This window comes from Alligator mississippiensis, chromosome 6 (genome assembly GCF_030867095.1).
Source record: "Alligator mississippiensis isolate rAllMis1 chromosome 6, rAllMis1, whole genome shotgun sequence".
Lineage (NCBI taxonomy): Eukaryota > Metazoa > Chordata > Crocodylia > Alligatoridae > Alligator > Alligator mississippiensis.
In genome coordinates this window covers 89,736,852-89,757,344 of record NC_081829.1, presented here as the reverse complement: position 1 = coordinate 89,757,344, position 20,493 = coordinate 89,736,852, and the positions used below count along the sequence as shown (strand labels likewise).

The 20,493-nt window shown below is 42.2% G+C and overlaps 1 protein-coding gene across 3 annotated transcripts in view; it reads right to left on the bottom strand.

Moving 5' to 3' along the window:
• Positions 1-20,493, bottom strand: part of HSPA12A (heat shock protein family A (Hsp70) member 12A) — a 103,148-nt gene that overhangs the window by 37,341 nt on the left and 45,314 nt on the right. For all 3 annotated transcript variants that reach the window (XM_019485921.2, XM_059730098.1, XM_014594633.3), the window contains 5 exons: positions 18,747-18,832; positions 15,093-15,220; positions 6,114-6,300; positions 5,141-5,245; positions 848-964 (listed from right to left, as the gene is read on the bottom strand). In XM_019485921.2, the coding sequence (XP_019341466.1) occupies positions 848-964; positions 5,141-5,245; positions 6,114-6,300; positions 15,093-15,220; positions 18,747-18,832 (623 nt within the window). The remainder of the gene's footprint in view (positions 1-847; positions 965-5,140; positions 5,246-6,113; positions 6,301-15,092; positions 15,221-18,746; positions 18,833-20,493) is intronic.

Here is a 20,493-nt window from a genome sequence, read left to right as displayed (position 1 = left end):
ACTATCATTAGCAATCCCACAATAAAGACTGTTAAGAAAAATGTTGCTCAACATTAGAGATGGGTAGAAAAAGAGTTAGAAAAATCTGGGTGCCACCAAATAACAAGATGAGGATTATCTGAGTACCCCTCAAAGTCTACAAATTGTGCATCTGTTGGCAGTGGGTCAAGAACTATCTAGGGGCAAAAAAAAAAAAAAAAAAAAAATTAAAGAAAATGAACATCCCAGTGAAAAGAACGGTAGTGTACATCGAACATCAAAGACATACAGCAAGTCTGAAATAAAGGACAGATACAAGCTCAGTACATTGTGTATAATCACAGGATTTCAGGTTGTTGTTTTTTGTTTTTTTTTTAATGCATATAATCTGTTTCTCATTAAATTAGTTTTTAATTTATTTTTATAACCATGCTGCCCGGCTCATAATCATTTCTACTGCTGGAAAACGGACAAAGGAGAAGTATTCCTGCTTTCCTTTTTCTTATTTTATTCGGTTTAAGATGCCAGCAATAAACATTATAAAAAAATACGACTGTATCTAGCATTTACTTTGCCGGCTGGTTCTTGGCCGCCAATTCTACATCTGTTTTATGTGCATTGAATTCCACGACAGGATCAGAGACTGTTGTGATGGGCACCAAAATAGGGACCTGGACAGATAAGGCGTCTAGTAGAGCGAACATGCCTGTTTTGACACAAGCTGTGTGTACACAGACTGCTCTTCAGTGTTTTAAGCCAATCCATATAATTTTTCCCATATAATATATTCCTTGGCTAATGGTAACAGAACAAGATTAGCATAATTTGTAACGACTGACAGGGGGCATTTCTCATCCTCCAAACTTACCTTGTATGCAGCTTGTCTCATAAACTGCTTTGCAGGCTGCTTCCATATAGCCGGCACAGTAATGACCCATCTTACTTCAGAGTTTTCAAAGTCTGAGCCTGCTTGATCGCTGAGCTCCTAAACCAAAAGGAAAACATAAAAGATGGATGTTAAACTGACACCAGCCATTTGACAGGAGCATGTTGTTTTCTGCTGGCTCCACTAAAAGTAACTTCCCCTTTTCCTAATTTTTAAATGTTATGTCTGTGCTGCAAGTCAGAACAACTCAATCACTGCTCAGCGTGCCAGGACTAGGGGTTACTGAACACCACTTTCTCAAGGAGGCCTTCAGAAAAACTCTGGGGCTGTTTCTTAACGTGGAATAGGAACAGTTCATTTTTCCAATGCAAAGCTCATGCTCTACTGAGCATAAGAGCATGTTCACAGTACTCGACGTCTGGGATCTGTTGCTAGTTTAAAGAATTCACACTTTCACCCCAGTTAGTATATATATAAATATGCCCTGCATCATTGACAAACACTGCAGTTTATAATCTGTTTCTCAATGGCTGCATTGTGTCACCCCTCTTTAAATCAAACTTTTGCTTTCTAAAACCTCCACGTTAACTGCAAGTACTTCTTCCTAAAAATCTGAAAACACTTGACTGTTCATTGTTTGAAAAATGTTTGCTTTGCGCAAGCAGTCATTAGGAGCTTAGCTCTCCGCTTTTTCTTTTTTTTAAAGAAAAGTCTGTATCGAATTTGCAAATTAGGTGATATTTGTGATACATTTTGGGAAAGATTCCAAGTCAAATGCTATTACCATATGTCCTATTTTAAATCTCCATTCAGACAGGGAGAGGGTTCAGAGAGGTGAACAACAGCCTCCTTTAGAATGGAAAACATTTTTCTGCATGCAAGTGCCACAGGGTTATGTTTGCTTAGCTATACTGCAATTAAAAACTTGCGGCCAAAACAGCATGCTCCCGCAAGGGCACTTTGGTCTGACTGTTATAGACTAAAAGTAGCAGTCCTTCTATACTGATCATTTAATTATTGAACACACACACACAGAATTGCAGCACTCTGCATACTAACAACAATCGAGGATCTAGCCTAAAATAGGGAATGCTAAAAACTGTTATTTGCCACTGTTCAGCATTTTCCCATAATATGTATATTTGCCTTAGGATCTCCTCAAACTGTGCTTCGTTATGGCTCCGTCTCATTAACATTCCACTCTGAAGCCTAAGCAAAGCATAAATTCCCCCCAGGTACAAAGATTTGAAAGTGTAGTGATAGGCTGGTCTGTCTTGTTGTTGTTGCAGCTGTAAGGAGGTGATAATCAAAAGAGAATAAATTAACCCCACTCAAAGAAATGGGGTCAGATTTCTAACAAGGAAGCTCAAGGAACAAATTCTTCCCTTGTTTCAGTGAGGTTGTATTCATGCATCTGGGCTAGGGATAGAAGTTACACAAACTGGTTCAAGTTATCACAAACTGGTTTAAACCTGTAACAGAACAGGAGTTCAGGGCACATAAACCAGCTTCAAAATGGCTGAAACTGGGTTAAGATAAACCTGGTTGAACGTAGTATCAGCCTTAAACTGATTTGGGTCAAACCAGTTTCTGAAACTTCTGTCCCAGACCCTTTCCTGGTTCAGGTTAAACACAGTCCCCCAGCATCCCAGCATGCTTTCTAGCCCTGGGCTGAGCTGTGCTGTCTGCTCCAGCAGGCAAGGGTTTGGGGCGGGGGGGCAGGGATTGCACCCCACCCCAGGCAAACCCCAGCTGGGATCTGGGGCCATGGAGAGGGGTTAAACTTCCCTTCCCCCAAGTACAGAGCTGCCCAGCCATGCTAAAAACTTACTGCTGGCTGTGACTGGACTACAAATCCCAGAGGCACCTGGGAACAGGAACAGGAAGTGATGAGAAACCCTGCAGAGTTCTGTTGCTGTCACTCTGGACTGCAAATCTTAGAGACCTTGAGGACAGCAGGAAGAGGAAGTGAACAGACAGCCCATGCTGGCTGTGCACCAGAGAGCCATGCTCTAGCGCCCCCTGGCTTCTGGCCTGAGCCACTGCAGGCATGTGGCTGCATTTCCTGAATCAAGTGAATGTCTGTTCAATTGTTTCTCAGCTTAATCTCTGCATTTTAGACTAACTTGCAAAAAGACTGAATCGATTCAACCTCATGCTTTTGATTTAACTCTGGCAAATGTTATGCTGTTCTTGCCTGTGGCCTAGGATGCACCTTACAGCTGGGACAGATATTACACATAAACCAGTTTAAGTGGTCAGAAACTGGTTTAAACCTGTAACAGAAGTTCGGTGCACATAAACCAGTTTCAAAATGGCTAAAACTGGTTTAAGATAAACCTGGCTGAATGTAGTATCAGACTTAACTGATTTGGGTCATACAGGTTTATGAAACTTCTGTCCCAGACCCCTTCCTGGTTCAAGTTAAATCACACTCCCCCAGCATCTGCTGTGCTGCCTGCTCCAGAGAGCAGGGCTGGCCCCGCCCCTTTGATCCCTAGCTGGAGCAGTGAGGGCTGGCTGACAAGGTGGGGGTGGGCAAGCCCAGCAGGGGATGCAGCCCAGTTTATTGGGGGGCAGGGGGGAGGGCACTGCCTTCCCACAGGCAAACTCCAGCTGGGGGCAGGGAGGGGGGTTAAACACCCTTTCCCTGACTCAAACTTACTGCTGGCTGCAACTGTGGACTGCAAATCCAGATGTATCACTTACAAGTTACAGTGCCCTGCTGCTGTAATTCTGGACTGCAAATCCTAGAGACCGTGGGGATAGTAGGAAGAGGAAGTGAACATGCAGCCAGAGAGCTGTGCTCTAGCGCCCCCAGCTCCTGGCCTGAGCCACTGCATGCATGTAGCTGCATTTCCTCAATCAAAGGCAAATGTCTTTTCACTTCTGTTTCAATTTAATCTCTACAGTTTAGATTAACCTGCAAAGACTGAGTTGATTCAGCCTCAAGCTTTTTGACTATCTGTTCCTAGCCTACAGGAAGCATGAAATGTTGCAGGTTTAGGAATGTGTTAAGGGGCCCTCGCAATTCTAGTTTCTTTAACTTGCAATGCTCAGATTAGGAATTTTATTTTCTTTACTGCAAAGAAATCATGCAGCTTTTCTCTCTTTCATCAACCACATTATTAAAAAGGCAAAGAGAAAAACCGGGAGAACTTATATTTGATGTGGCAGTAGGGCAACAGATGAAAGACACCACAGTACTGTATGAATACAACCCCCAACAGAGGTTGCAGTTAGTGGATATCTTCCCCAATGCTTGTTAGATTTTTCTAAACAAACATTAAGCTTAAAGGCAACAATAACATCCGCTTCCTGCTCACAACAGGGTGAAGTTTGTTCTTGTGAAAAGCCAATATATGACCAAGCCATCCCTAATAGACCCTAAATGTTCCTTGTGTGTTATCTGCGCAGATGTCTAGCTGTGTGAATCTAACGGGCTGTCTACAAGACACAATGCAGGACTGAACAGAGGTTGTTTTAGAGTTAGCTTGGCCCTGGAAGCAATATAGATCATTAGCATAACTCTCCATTTGAACTCAAGCTAATTAGGCTCAGTGCAGAGCAGTGCTAAAGCACATATACTGTTTCCAGGTCCCAAGCTAATTTATTAGGAGGTTAATTAGCTGTATGTTCAACATCTCCCTGTATTATTTCACTCAGGACCAGCTTTGAAATTTTATAATTAAGGAACAAACGTGGCTCACCGGACTCCCTTCTGCTTACTAACTGCAATCAGTGGAAGCTCTGCATGAGCAGAGATGACCAGGAGTTGGCCCTCAAAGGTTAGACTGCCATCCTCTTAATGCAGGAAAACCTTTAAATGGGCACAGAACATACAACACCCCAGCAGCAGCATAATCATAGGGATGATGGCTAGAAGTATCTCTCAGATATTACTCCTGGATTGCTTCACAAAGAAATAGCCAAATACTGAGTTTTGGTTGTTGCATTTTTAATCATTCTTTACGTAAGCAAACTCCAAATGGAAGGAGATTGACCGAGAAGAGATGGGCTGAAGAGTAAAAACATTCAGCCACAGTTTCCCAGTAATATATCTGCTAATACATCAGCTTGCGCCCAGTGTAAGAAAGGAAATCACTTAAGGATACCCTGGACCCACCCACAGCCTTCTTGGAGTTTCTAGACCTGTCTTTCTTTATCGACATCAAATATCAAATGGGGCAGAAGCTTGGCAAGGTTAACACTACGAGGCCTGCCTTTGCACTAGGTATAAATATAGAAAGCTGGATAAGGCAGTGTTTTCTTTACCTTCAATGCCTGTTCCTTAAAGAACTGCAGGGCGTAAGCGAATATTTCAAGTGCCTTGACTTTTTTGCCATTTGCAGCTGTCAGGTCTGTTTCCATGGTGAGATTCTACATGGAAGAAAATAATGAAAAGTTATTAAAAGAAAGAGGTAAATGTTATTTTCCTGTAGCTCAAGAGAAGGAAAGTCTTCCTTACTGAGACTCACCAGCTTAAACCTGACACACGGTTTTGGAAAGAGTCTATCCAATCACTGAGATTTCCCACTTAGGACATTTTGCTGTTTACTAAAAGTATAATCTTTGCACCTATCAGTCATGGTAACAAAGAGCTGCCATGTGGATGTTTAAGTATCCGATATGCATAACCAGGACCTGCCACTGACTGTGCCAAGAAACTGTGCATACAAAAAATGAGATCCGTGCTTTATATTTAGCTCAGAAGTGAAAAATATAGATTTTGGCTTTGTATCAAATTATAAAGCTGTAAAATACCTCAGTACAAAAAGGACCAACTAAGCCCCAAGAAATCTAGAATGATTAAGTTAAAGATAAACAGTAATGCGATTTTCTTTAATAACATATCGCAAAGAATTAAGAGAGAATACATTCCCACGAAGAGGTCAGCATTAGGTTTATGTAGCTCTTAGGTTCAGGTGGCAAATAGGCCCTGCATGGGGTGAATTTAATCTGATGCAAATAGACCAGACAGGATACTTCAGGAAAGACAAATGGAGCAAACCCGTCTAGAGCAACATTCATCAAAATACAGAAGAATGTTTCTCGTTGGCAAGGGTGGGCAAAATAAAGCAGAAGAAATTAAGTTACAAGTTGCACCTCACTTACAAGTTGCTTATATTATTTTACAACTGCAAATACTTGTGCTGACACAAATTTTAATAAAACCTTTAAAGGCCCACAGAAAGATGGTTTTAAGCACAAAAAGCAAAGTACCAGGCAGAGTCCAGTTGTTACTTACACCAGTGGTATGTAGCTTCATCTTAAACTTTTCAAAGTACAACCAATGCTTTGATTCATTGGGATCCAAGTCATGGTAGAAATCTCGTGCTGCGTAACCAAAGCTATGAAACTTTCTTTCAGGTGTTAAGAGGATAGTAGTTGGCGTCTTCTGATTGGATACACCTGGGTCTCCACCTTCCCATCGCCTATGAAATAGGTGAACCAGCTTCAAACCAGTGATACCAACATTTGTAATGGCATGCTCATTAGTGCATTATGGAAGAAAACTGGATTGTGCAATAGTTACACATGCAGTGAGTTCACTTCTGGACACCTGAATTTGATTCCTATTTAGGCCCAAAGTGAGTCTTTATTCACAGCCAAGAAAGAAGAGTTGTCACAATTTGTTTTAGGTAACTCTTAACAGTCTTCACATGAATTCAGGAATATTTTGTGAATGGTTATATCATTCTCTTGGTGGCAACTAGGGTGGTGCAGGTGCCAAGCTGCACGGTTGACAGCCCAGAGGTTGAAGTTTGAGGCCATAGCAGAAGTGCTTACGGCACGGCCCATCGGATCCCAGCAAATCTGCAAATTCTGCTAAATGCCTTGTCACAAGGACATGAAAAAGGAAAGGATTCTCTTGGTAAGTATATAGCTCCTATAATGAAAGTCACCCAGGAGAAATTAGAGGACAGTATTACCTGTCAAATATTGAAAGTCAATAAGATGAACTAACAAACAGAAAGACAACCAAATGGAATATATCAACCGAGTACAACCCCCCACCACGACTAAACTAAACCAAAAACAAACCTTATGTTTAAAAATGAACACCACACATTCAAAAATTAGGAACTGTCAAAGGCGTTGTTAGCCTTAAATCAGCCCCTTGTAACAATTACACGATAGCATGCAAAGTTGTTGTATGATTTTTTTTCCTGGACAAGATCCCATCCAGAAAAACTGAACACCACCATGGAAATATGGATTTTTACCCTTCCCTCTGCCACAGAGTTCTTTGTGAGGCTGCATTCGTCAGTTAAAATAAAGTTTTAACAGCTGATTACTAATTGGGTATTCCTCAGGTTTGGGACATAAAGTTTGAGAGTCTGGGGGCAGACCTGGAGGAGTGCTCGATAGCCACAGCTGCAACTGAAGTTAGTGGGAAGTGTGCTTTAAACACATAGGACCAGATTCAACTCCACCTATTAAGTGTGAAGGGGACTTAGGTGCCTGAGTGCAATTCCATTCCACCTGCTCAAGTACCTGAAAAGCATTTAGTACAAAATGTAGGTGGATTACCCCCTCCTTGCTGTTTTCGGTGACTTAAAGGTGAGACGATGGTGTGTTAGAAAACTAGATGCCTTGATGGATTTCCAGAACTTGAACAGGATGGAAAGGAATTGCCCTTATGTGGTTGCATCCACCTAGATGACTAATAGCTGGTATAGAGTCTGGCTCAAAGTGGATAATAAGGACCCTGAAAAAAATCATACATTTCAAATCAGGCACTCAGTGTTGGTGTAAGCAATGTTAGCCTTCATCTCTAGCTTCCTAAGCTTCCCCATGAATTAAAAAAGTATCATAATGCCCCCCTTCCTCAAATGGTGCTTGTCAAGATCAATTCATAAAGATCTGGAAGACATTCAGATACTGTGGGCCACAGGGCCACAGACTAACCCTTTAGGAAATTCATAATTTTCTAGTCAGTGAAGATTTGGGTGGTGCTGGGTAAACACACTACATAATAAGGATAAATAGAAAGACTGAATTAATCCTTATCTATGTAAGCAGTGTCCTTCTGCAATGAATGAGGCAGAGATCCCGGGGGGGGGGGGGCACACACGCACACACCAACAACAAAGAAGCTGTATCACACTTAGAGCTGTCCCTCTCCCATAATAGAAAAATTCAACCATTTGGTGCAAAATTGAGTGCCAACAATTTTGCAATGGAAATGCCAGTAAGGGAATTGTATTTTGGGAGTCTCATGCTCAAAATCTCTTCAGAAAGTAAGCTCCATGGTTAGACTATGCATCTTCCAAGATATACCATATATGCATGTGCACACACTGCTTTGTTTTTACCTGTGGTATATTTTATACCAACTACAGTACTGTCCTTGGGGAAATAACTTATTATTTTGATAGCCAACATTAAAAAAAAATACACCACACAGACCATTTCCTGTTGAAGCATCATTTTCTAAGCAGTACAGGCAAAACCAGTATCATTACACACAGAGAAACATCAAATGCATGTCAGTATACTACGATGTTCAAGGGACACCCTCAGTTTTGAAAGAAAGACTTTCTAGGGGCAATGGAAGGCTTTCTATCTGCATCTGTTAGGGAAGACTGCTCAACCCATTTGACCTGCCACTCTGCTGATCAGCTCTGGCACTGGAAAACAATGAATGACAGCAAACCTTAATGGACTTACTCTGATTTTTCATTTATCATTTCTGATTTGCCACCTGGGGTTTATCTGGCTAGCTTCAAAACCTTTGAGCAGAGGTATGGTGGGTATTCAACTCCATGCCCCTGGGAACAGAACAGGTAGTGCACTGTGTAGCAGATGAACAGAAAACAGGGCTTATTCAACCAAAACGTTAAGTCCTGAACACCAGCTGCAAATTCAGTGAGAGGGGAATGACATCATTTTGATCAGGAATCCTTAATGAGTCATTCTGACTCATCTGTGGGAAGTTCTGTTAATAGAAGCTGAACTTAGGATAATGGGCAAAGCAGGATAATGACAACACCTGCTTATTTTTCGCTCCGGCCAGGTGAATGATGGCTCTTTCTGAAATATATACATTTAAGCTGCAGCTAATCTGGCAACACAACAGACTGGTGGCCAATATTACTGCTGAAGTTTTCAAAACTACCTAGGGGGTTTAGATGCCCAGTTTCTAGTAGCTCCTTTGGAAATTTCTGCCTCTCTCTCTAATCAGAAGCAGCTATTCTTTGGAGAGGAAGCTGCGGTCTACTGCGGCAGTTGTTAACATTTCCTGGAGGCAGATCAGAACGCCACAGCGTGGGTCTGAGGTGGGCTGCTGCTGGGACCTACCCGCTGCCTCTGCTTCTCCCCAGCACAGCGCCAGCGAAGCTGCCCACCACTTGGCCACAGCACAGGCAAAGACCCCTGGCCCTAAAGCCCCCCTGGTTTCACAGGCCAGATCCAATGCCTCCGCAAGCCAAATCTGGCCCTTGGGCCGTAGACTGCCAACCCATGATCTAGCACAGGGGTGTCCAACTTCTGGCCCGTGGGCCAAATGCAGCCTATGAAGCCATGGCATCTGGCCTGTGGGGCTCCTCATGGGCTGGGAAATTTGGCGATGGGGGAGAAGTGGCCATTAGTACAGCCACCCTCTCCTGCTGCCAAATTCCCATTCCCCCTCTCCCTGAAAAGCCAGACTGGAGCTGGGTCATACCCCATCCCCCTGCACGGCTGAATTGGATCCAGGCTGCTCCAGTCCCCCTCCATGTAGTTGAATGGGGTCCCACCGGATTGGGGCCACCAGATGGATCCAGCCTGCAGCTGGACTGGGAACTGCCCAGCCAGCCGACCAGGCAAAAAAAGGTTGAGTACCTTAGTCTAGCAGACTGAGTCAGGCTACTTGTATTTTACTCTTAACTGCTAAGTGAAATCCTAGTTTCAGTGCAGTCAATGACGAGTTTGTCAGCAGCTTCCACGGGGACAGGATTTCAAACTCTTGGGGCCTGTAATTTATTCTTTTTTTCCTTTAAGTCATCCTACCTGCAAAACAAAGGTAATAATGCCCCCCTTTCTATATAGCATGCTTGGAGATCTATAAATAAAACATCTCATGTAAGTGCAAGGCAGTATTATTTCACCTGTGCACATGAAACGCCCCTTGGTACCACGAGAGCAGATCGGGACCCAACCATACACAAGGTCATTGCAGCAATGTCACTTTAATTTAAGCCTAAGGGGCTGGATCTTAAGCTCAAGAATATCAAACGTGTGGCCCATGGAGTTTCTCTATCCAGCCTGCTGAGCTATCAGTGGACGCCACAAGCTGTGGGGTGTTGCCCGCTGCAGAATCCAGGGCCCTTTGGCCCTGATGGGCATCACCAACAATGGCAAGCCTGGCTCGATGCTCCTGCTCTTGTACTTGCTCCCCTAGATCCCTCACTACCATGGCTAAACCCCTTGCTGCTGCTGCAGTGACCACTGCAGCAGTCCCACTGTAGCAGTCCTCATGTCCAAAGCTGGATCCAGCCTGCAGGAAGCCCCCGTGATCTGGATCTGGCCTGGGGCCCCAGGTGAGTTTGACACCTCTGCTTAGGCTGATATAAACTGGTGTAATTCAACTGATTACAATAGAGTCAGGGGGGTCGAACTCATTCAGACCCACAGGCTGGTTGAGGGCCTCTGGGCTGGATCGACTCGTGCCACAGCCAGTGTGCAGGGCTGTTCTGGCACGGCACTGTATGCGGCACACCCCGCATGCTGGCCCTCTGTGCAGCATACAGCATGCACTGGCCCCTCTCCAGGGCTTGCGCTGCCCATGCGCTGGCTCCAGCATGGTCCAATCCAGACTAGCCCTGGAGTCAGCACACAAGGTTGGTTGGCACAGGTGCCACATGCAGCATGTGCCCTGAAACGACCCCATGCCATGCGTAGCACATGGCACCAGGTTCAGCTCATGTGCCAGACCAGCTCCACACATCACCTGCAGTGTGCAGGGTCGGTCCAAAACCCATGGGCTGGATCCAGTCTGTGGGCTGCATGTTTGACCTCTGCTCTACACGATGAGTGACAGCAACAGACAAAGGGGCAGGATGGGGGCCTGGTGTGAAGAGGGAGAACAGGGGGTCCATGGGGTCACGGGATTGCCTTTTCTCTCCAAGACACAGAGGCCATGGGGTCATCTAATACAGTTGGAATACTTTAAGAGGAAGACAAGAGAGAAGAAGAAAAGGGAAGCATATCAGAAACTGCAGTGACAGCAGCACATTGTGAAAAGCAAGAGGAAAGGCGAGCATAGGATGTGCCAGCAGACCTGCGCTAGCTTGATCTAGCTAGCAGGGGTAACCACAACGATGAAAGCACAGCAGTGCAGTCTTTAGCACGCATCAGGAACCACAGTGCAAACTCCCCCGGGAGCCCAGGTGTGCTAGCATCTGCTATATTCATCCCTTTGTGTTGCTGCCTACATAAACACTTGGAGGCAAGAAAGCATTTTCCCCTCCTTCTGCGAGTGGAAATTTACAGATGCTGATGGGAGCTCCAGCTATGGGAGCGCGGGAAGAACATGCCCTTCCTATGTTTCACAACTGTACACAGATTTCAGGGCATTTTTGTATGAGCTTCTGCAAAATACTCTGCTTGTTTAACTAGCAGCCTAAACATTTACAGCCTCATGTAAATAACTGCAAATCCCCAGAAGATTTGAAGAGTAGTTTAAATACATCTGGTTTGCCCTGAATGGAGAAGTTACTAACTAGCTCTTCAGTGTGGCACTGCATTCCTGAATGGTCCCAACATTTCTTCGCTTTATTAAAGCATCCCTGCCACCATGAACAGGATGCTTGCATAAATATTGGAGTTTAAATATTTTCAGGAAGCGGTGTTCATTTGGTTGTGAAAAGAACTTGCAATGAAGAGTTTACATATATTGTTACAGAGACACCAGTGGGTTCAAAAGCATGAACTACTGTAATGGATAAAATTGGAACTAAAACAGTGCAATCAAAGTAAATGACAGTTGTCACTGATTTAGAGAAGCACTTAAGCACATACTCAGCTCCAAACATATGACTCAGTCCCACTGAATTCAGTAGAACCATTCATAAAGTTAAGCACATGCTTAGAGCATTTTAAGTGCCAAAAATAATTTTAAAAGCATCTCTCTGTTAATAAATCCTGGGCTTCATAGTAAACAAACAGGCACAGTAGAAAATATCTGGTTTGCCTCTAAATTACATTTTCCATGCATACAGCCATAACACTGATGATTCAACAGCCCAGTCTATATCACTGAAGGCTTGTGTTCTGCCCCAGCACAAGAGTAGGGCTCATTAACTGAAAGTCAGAATAAACTACTTTGAATCATTTTGCAGAAAAGCAGCTTTGTCAAAAGTTAGCCAGAAATCCAAATGTCTGAAAAGGATCAATGTTCAACAGGAAAAGGGTAAAAAACTCTTAGCAAGCAAGACAGATAAGGTCTCACTGGCATGTTTCATTTTTATGTAAACACACTCAAGAATGGTCCAGTTGGAAGTGACATTTCCTTTGCTTAAATATTTGTAAATTATCGTACATGTAACCCTAACTATATAAATATTTGAACTTCTTAATGCCTTCTGAGCTACTGGCTCTCAAACTTTTGAAGCTTTTAAATTTACAACTCATTTTCTTTTAACTTCAAGAAAGCATGACTCCATTATGGTTGGAACAAGATCATGAAATAATTCTCTGTAATAATTAGCACAATCCAAGTCCAAGTCTTTGGCGGTGTTCATTGCCAGAAACATATTTTATGTGTTTCCTGAACACAACTTCATACTTGAAAACACAGTTAGTATTTTTAAAGCATTCTTGTTATTAAACTTGCAATGCTAATATTACAATATTAATACAAAAATGATTGTAATACTAAGTTTGAAATCTGAATACAACATTGATTTTTCCTGCACATTTTGTCCTTCCCATTTGACAAACTTTTAAATTCTCTCTTTCCGGAAAGAAAGAAAGAAAGAAGCCATGCTTCTCGTCTCGCAGAAGCATCTTATGTAATGTCTAAACAGATGTGAAAATATTACCATGTTTCCATAGTCATAAAATAATTCTTGAGCAAATGGTGGCAAAGTGATATTTAGGATCTGGAGCATCTTCTCCATTAGTTGTACAGCATCTACTTTTTAATTTCTGAACCTTGCCATAACATCCTCTTAGAGTTGAAAGGAGCCCTAGGTTTTGAATTAGCTTCTATACAAGCACGAGTTATGGATCCAACTGCAGAATCAGGACCCATAATAAAGCAAGTCAAAACTGGAGCCCAAACAGCCAGATACCAAATCCTAGCTACAATCTCCATGGTACGCAAGAAATATCACTAAACATGCCGAGACCTGATAAGAATGGCACTGTACTTGGCATAATTAGGGATCATTAAGGTGCAGCCTCAGGGCTGCCTTTTCCTTTTCCCAGTACTATTTAATCCAAAATTTCTAGTTTAAAATTTCAATTATTTTTATTTTCCCATGGTAAAGTAATTTATGGTCAAAACTGAATTTGGAGGCTAGCTGCTACATATGAGCCTGATTCTGCATGCCTCCATTACCCAGCTGAGATGCTCAGCATCTAACTACCTCTGGCTGCTGGCAGAAGGTAGCTTTTTTATGAATTGTGCAGTGGGATTTCTAGTAGGACCATTCATGGTTGGGGAATAAAGACTTGGAGCAGGGCTATTAAACTCACAAAGTCCCCACAATATACTTTCCAATAATACTTTTGTAACTGTAATCTGGCTGATTGCAATCTCACAATATCCTTCCCTTTACATTTTATCCAGTGTTACCCCTTTGTGTCAAACCACTCTGAAATCCCTTGCAGTTTTATACAAGATGACCACACAAGTTGACAGCGCAACTGCCATTGTCTGTAGATATCTGAATAGTTATATTCAGCTGGTTTCTTTGCTTTGAAGAATTACAGTACGTCACATTTGGCTAATGGCAAGTTGGGCTTTTCTTCTCTAATTCGCAACCACACAGAAGGATGAATAGCAAGTTGCCTAATGCTATCACAGCAATTGTGCTAAGAGCTACTCCTGTAAGTTAAGCTTTTCACATGCACTTTACTTCCCAACACGTTCATTTCTGTGGTTGAAATTTCCCATAGTTTTAATCTCTACCCAAGAATGCCGTTAATCTTACTAAGACTACCGGGGGAAAAAATTAAGTCAATTTGGGGTTATAGGAAATAATAATAATAACCCCCCCCACACTTTTTCTGTGCACTTTTCCTTTTGCATAGCCATCACCATAATCTTTATACTTCTAGTACCATCATTAGATTTAGATGAATCAAATTTAACATGAAATATTATATTGCACTCTCTTGGTTAAGAAATACTATGCACCTGCATTACTGAGAACTGCATGACATTGCACACGTGGCAGGGACAGAAGTAAGGCTGTGCATTCAACCTGCATTTTCATATTTCTAGACTCTGCTTGCTTCACTACCCCACCCCAGCATTATGGTACCTGGGGTTTTAGCAAATTCAAATGTAAAAAGCTTCAACAGACAGAATCAAACACTGCTCTCTGGTTCTGAATCATCAGTTTCTCAGCACAAAAAAACCCAAACAAAAATGTTGTGTGCAAAACTGAATGCGGGTATAATTTAAATTACTGACCATTTTAGATGCCTAAATTACCGAGTTTAGGAATGCAGCATTAGATGGCAAAGGTCTAACTCCTTTGTCCTGTTCCAGATGAACTGCTAGCTTTGCAGGATTACCACAGGCTCGCATGGTACTGGGGAATCCCTGACACTGTACCTGAAAACAACTGCTTTGGATATGAGGGATACATTGGGGATTTGAGGACATCCCTATTAGTTATCACCATTATTCTTCCATCTCTTTTCCCCATTAATCTCATATTAAGTTTATTATAATTGTGTATTCCCCCTTTTATTCCTGTAGCTATGAAAGTCCGGGCCTCTGTAATTACCACTGCTCTCTGCATGCGTCTGAATACTCACTGAGCAGATTCCTCATTTAATCTGCAGTATTTCACAAACAGCAATAACAAAGCAAAGCATGCTTATGTTTATTATCAAAGCAACTCAAATACGATAAGACGCGGAAGACAAATTTACGGTAGAAAAGGGGTTTCGACTGTGTCAGCTGTGTACAAACCCAGCCACTCCAAACCCATGCTGAAATCAAGTGTAGCAACTGCAGATTATATATACAGTGTCCCTCAGCTAAATGCTGCAATGCAGCCCTTACCTCATTACATGAATGCATTCTGGCTCCTTGGTGAAGCTGTAGGCGTAGCCACTGGATGTCGTGCCAAAATCAATAGCCACAACAACAAGAAATGATTGCTCCTCAGCCTCATTCGCGTCAGGGTCTTTCTGTTAAGATAACAGGAAGAGAACAGATTTTGAGTCACTGTTCAGAGAAGGAACAAGAATTTCCCTCATCTTTCAGTGGCTTGGTACTGCTGCAGTATGGCATTCGGCCATCTCCTACAGAAAATCATACCTCCCCAGAATCATGCTCCTGATTGAAACGACTCATTCTCAAATATCTATCGCTTGTTTTGGTTAATGGACATGGAAATCCAATGTACAGGCAAATTAATGTTCAGTTCTGGTATCTTGTACACACATCCAAATGAAGGGGAATTGCTTTCTCATTTGTTGCAGGAAAGAAATATGATCTGCATGGCTAGTGACTGATCCTTTATAAATGTAATACCTGAAAACATTATTTCTGTGTGTGTGGGCAACAAATGGCAAGCTACAAAATATTCAGGGGCCTGGAGCAGTTGCCTACTAAGAGAAATTAAAGACTAGGACTCTTCAGTTTGGAAAGAAGGCTAAGGGGGGATATGACAGAGGTCTATAAAATCGTGAAGGGTGTGGACCGAGTGAACCAGGAGCTGTTGTTCAACATGTCCCACAGAATTAGCACCCCCGCACCACGCCCCTGCTGAAATTAGTAGGTGACAGATTTAAAACGAACAAGAGAAAGTACTTTTTTCACACAACGCATAGTTCAACTTGCAGAATTCATTGCCACAGGATGTAGTGGAGGCAGACAGCATAGCCAGGTTCAAAAAGGGACTGAATATATTCACAGATGATAGACGTATTAATGGCTATTTAACTGAATGTTTGGAGATGTTTCCTCTGGCTAAATAAACGGTGGATACTAGGGAGGGTACTGAATAGGTGATCGATCACTCTAGAGATATCCAGTTCAATGCTTTCCCCCTGTAGCATCCACTTCTGCCACTCTTGGTTCAATGCTTTCCCCCTGCCACTCTTGAAGACCAAATACTGGGCTAGGTGGACCATTTGTCCGACCCAGTATGGCCCCTCTTGTCTTCTTATACTAGCATAATTGGTAACACCATTCAAAACCTAGGGGTAAATTACACAGGTTGGCCCCCAGAGATGATGACAAAGCTTTTACTACATACCTCATTCCAAAAAATAATGCATTTTAGAAATGCTCTAGCATTTTCCTCAAACTGTATGGGTACTAATTCAAATTACAATCTGACAGGAATCAGAGGAGAGAGAATTTTTAACAGCTCGCTCAAAAACCTTTTAAAACAACATTAAATGTAGAAAGATGCAAGTGCTGAGGACCCGACAGGAAAACCTGGAGGCACTTTTCTTATAGGAATACACAAGACAACACTCATTCCCAGCTCTGTGAAATTATGAAATAGCAGGACTTTAACTTATTACTGGCATGAGACTGAATTTTACCTATTCCAGACTTTTGGCTGGGAAAGGAAAGAAATATTTTCATGACAGTTTTGGGGTTTTTTTTAATTTTTAAAAGGCAGCTGGTATTTGAAGTTGTTTAGGGGTTGGGATGATTCAGTCAATCCCAGCAGAGATGTAACGGTGAACAGAGTGCAAGTGAGGGGCGTGATACTATTTTACTCTGTGGTGTCACTGCTCGCCAAAGGGCTTCATAATTTACCCAAGAATTGAGACGTGCACCACGTACATGGTGTCGTACATCCCTGTCAAGTACAAAACTTCACTCGGCCTTAACTATCCAGCTGCAAATAATGCCTGCATAATACATGTACAAACTCTGCACTTCTGAGTGCCTTCTTGCAGGGATATCACAATGCTTTACAGACATAGGCCATGGTTTTATAACACCTGAAAGAGACATTTGGGTATTTTGTTCAGATGAAAAAACCTGGCAGGTGACCAGCCACAGAAGTTCTTGTCCTGAGTTTTTAAAAGTAACTAGCAGCTTTGGGTGTACAACTGCAGACTCCTTGAAGGGGGCTGGCTGTCAGAAAGTTCTCTGCACCCAGTCTCTGAACACCAGGCCCCTCCGAGGCATCTCAAATTGGTCACTTAAAGATGATTTTTCATACTGACCCCTTTTGTCCGTGTCTTTTCTTCCCCCGCACTCCAAAACAGCTTGCATTGAGAGTGTCAGAGTAAACACACTGCCGCATATGCAGCGTTCATGTATTCATTACCCATTTGAGTACTGTGAGCCTCTCAATTTACCAACATTTCCTGATGTGCAGAGCTGACTGCAAGAAGCAAGGCAACTGGCTCAATGAATTACGGCTTTATGTATAATTCACTAATAAAAAAAAAAAAATAATGGTTAAACAGAGTTAAAGGGGCCGGTTGGTTTTTCATTCACTTCCAGCACATTAAATTCAGCAAAATACAAACAGCTAAAAACCAAGAAATAAAGATCTAAATATACAACCCTAACTCTGTCTCCCAGAGCTGGCAGTAGCCACTGGCAATTATCTGCCCGCATGCCGTTTACTGCGTTAGATGTCACAACAGTGAATGGTGGAGGGATCTGTTAGGACGACAAGGTAGAGGTGGGACTGCAATGAGATCTGGGGGGCCTTGCCGCCGGGAAGAGGGTGCCTCAGCCCTTTCCCCACTGCCACCCAATTCCCACGAATGTGATCAAAGGAAAGAGGTGCGTGTGCACCTAGAGATACCACGAACCAAACATAAACTGTGTGGAAGAAGGTACGAAGAAGGAAGAGGCAAAGGGAACTTGTAGGAGACTTGGAGCAAGTGAAAACAGTGGGAAATGAAGAAGAATTCAAAGGAAAGAAGGCAGAAACATGAAAAGCCTTGGAGTGGGAGGTTGAGCAGCTCTGACCTTGAGAAAAGCCGGGGGAAGCCAGGAAAAGGGTTCCTGCAATGGCAGTCGTGTTCTGAGCACCAGGTTTTTCTATCACGAGAAATGCAGCGTGCACTACAGATACACAGCACTCACGTACACAGCGGCGGAGTACGCTGACAAAGTGAATGGGACGAGTGTGAGAGTTATGTCCATCTTCGATGGAACGTTTCTTTGTTTCTAGAAGTTCATAAAAATAAATGTTCCCCAAAGGAAACTTGAACTGTTTTTATTCTCTGTGTATGGAAGGATATTTTTATCCTACATTAAAGCAGACATGACCTGAATATGCAGAGGAAGCATATGAAACGCTACTTTTCAGGGAAGCTTTCTACTCTAATAAAGGACTGGGATTTTAGGGATCACACTGAAGATCAGACAGCAAATCAGTGAGAAAGAGCGGGATAGACTCCACCTCCCTGACCCTCCAATCTACCAGTTATCATATGCTAAAATCCTGACCTTTAGAATAAAAGAGCTGAAAGCACCTTTCTATGAGCTCAGAACGCAAACATATCAATTCCTGGCCCCTTTGAACTAAAATGGAAGTTTTGCCATAGACTCCAAAGGGAACAGATTTTCAATTAACAGAAAATAAATGAAACTCAGAGAGCAGGAAAAGACACCTTTTGTAGCACCCAGTCCATTACCACAACATGAAACGTTATTCCTTACAGGAAGAACAAGCAGGAGAAAATAATATCAATATATAAGCAACATGTTGTACATTATATTTCTTACCACAATATGTGATGGGGATAGTGGTGTTATTCCTGGGTCTCCCAAACTTTTAGCTGGGGATGAATAAGCAGATGTGGAAACTGCATCTGAAAAAAAAAACAAGACACGTCAACACCTGGAATACACAAACGCTATGTGGCAGGCTAAATCTGATACTACAGGAGTTGTTTGCTTTATACACTTGTGCATAATTTGTCTATTGTGACAAGCCTACTACTAAAACAGAAAAAGCAAATTCTGTATCTCCAGGCTATTTTATAACCCATGAGATTTCATATTGGTTTTCTTAAAGAACTATTGTGGTATGCAGTGCTGTGATTTGGATTTTGGACGACTGTTTCAGCTCCGTGATTAACTTTGCTCCTTTGTCCCCAGACCACAGCTCATTCTACACCTTCTTACCAAGTGCTCAGAAGCCCCAGAAACAAACACAAGATGCAAGATCAAAATAGACAAATTTTACATAGTAAGAGAGCAGTTCATATGTGTTTGACAATTCTGCAAGAGCAAGTTGCAATTACTGTCATGAACATTTATTCTCTAACTTTCCTAATGCTCAGGTTTACATTTCTTTATTACACTCCACAGTGAAATACATATTACAGCTGCTAGAACTGCTGCAGGACGGAACAGGACCCAGCTGGGGAAGTGGAAAGAACCACTAATGTATGATTAAAGGATACTCTGGTTTTGCATACCATAATTAAATTCCATTTACAAAGCAGCATTACTGACATTTTGCATAAATGTTGAAATGTGCCATTTCTAAACATCATTAAATAACTTTACCCTTACCCTCAGAGCAATACAAAGCAATTTGTTAAAATAATTTAGCATGGATTATTGAAACGATGGATTTACAGATAATAAACCCTGCTAAGTAGACTGGAATAATTTATTACAGTTTTGTTTCTAAACATCTTTTTTTTTCCCTTTAATGTGAGGCCTTGAGCACTTTCTGTATGTTCTGGTATAGAAGGCAACCAAACTGACTATAAAACACTATAATTAGTCTGTAAGGGTTCCTGACAACAACTAAATGCCAAAAAAAAAAAAAAGTCAGAGTACTGTTATCTACTTTGAAGTCCCAGACATAGATATTTTAAAAGGAAAGAGAATGTAAGTGATAAATGTATAAGACTGCAAGCTCTGTGGGGCAAGGTTGACCTCTTACTACAGGCTTGTACAGGGTCTGACAATGGTGTTCTGATCCTTTTAGCTGTCTCTGGGCACTACTCCAAGATGAACACAGTAATTGCCACGCTGAATCAGATGTGTGGTCTATGGAGTCCAGTATCCTGTACCCAGCGATAGCCAATAGTGCTTCGGAGGAAGGTGTAGGACCTCTTTGCCCAGCTGGAAGGTAGCTAAGGCCCTGAAGCAAATGATCATACACAGTTAAGAAATGCAGTAGGTTAAAGTGCATTTATCTTTATTATATCAAGATAGATATCTAATATGTATTATACTCAAATGTACAACTTTCATTATATGATGTCCTATACATTAGCTCTACTTCTACACAGACATGTACAAATATGAGTACACAAATATCCACCCACGTGCACACACACTGCTGGTAGCACCATCCATTTAGCTCGTCTGACACTTTCCATGATTCATCTTCAGTGGCTTGCAATTTCTCATGCCAGGTGTTTGTCTCTGGCAAATGCCAGCCAGAAGAGGTCAGCCAATGCCACGTCTCATAATTAAGTTAGGAGAAAATAATTTATTTTGTCCGTATTAG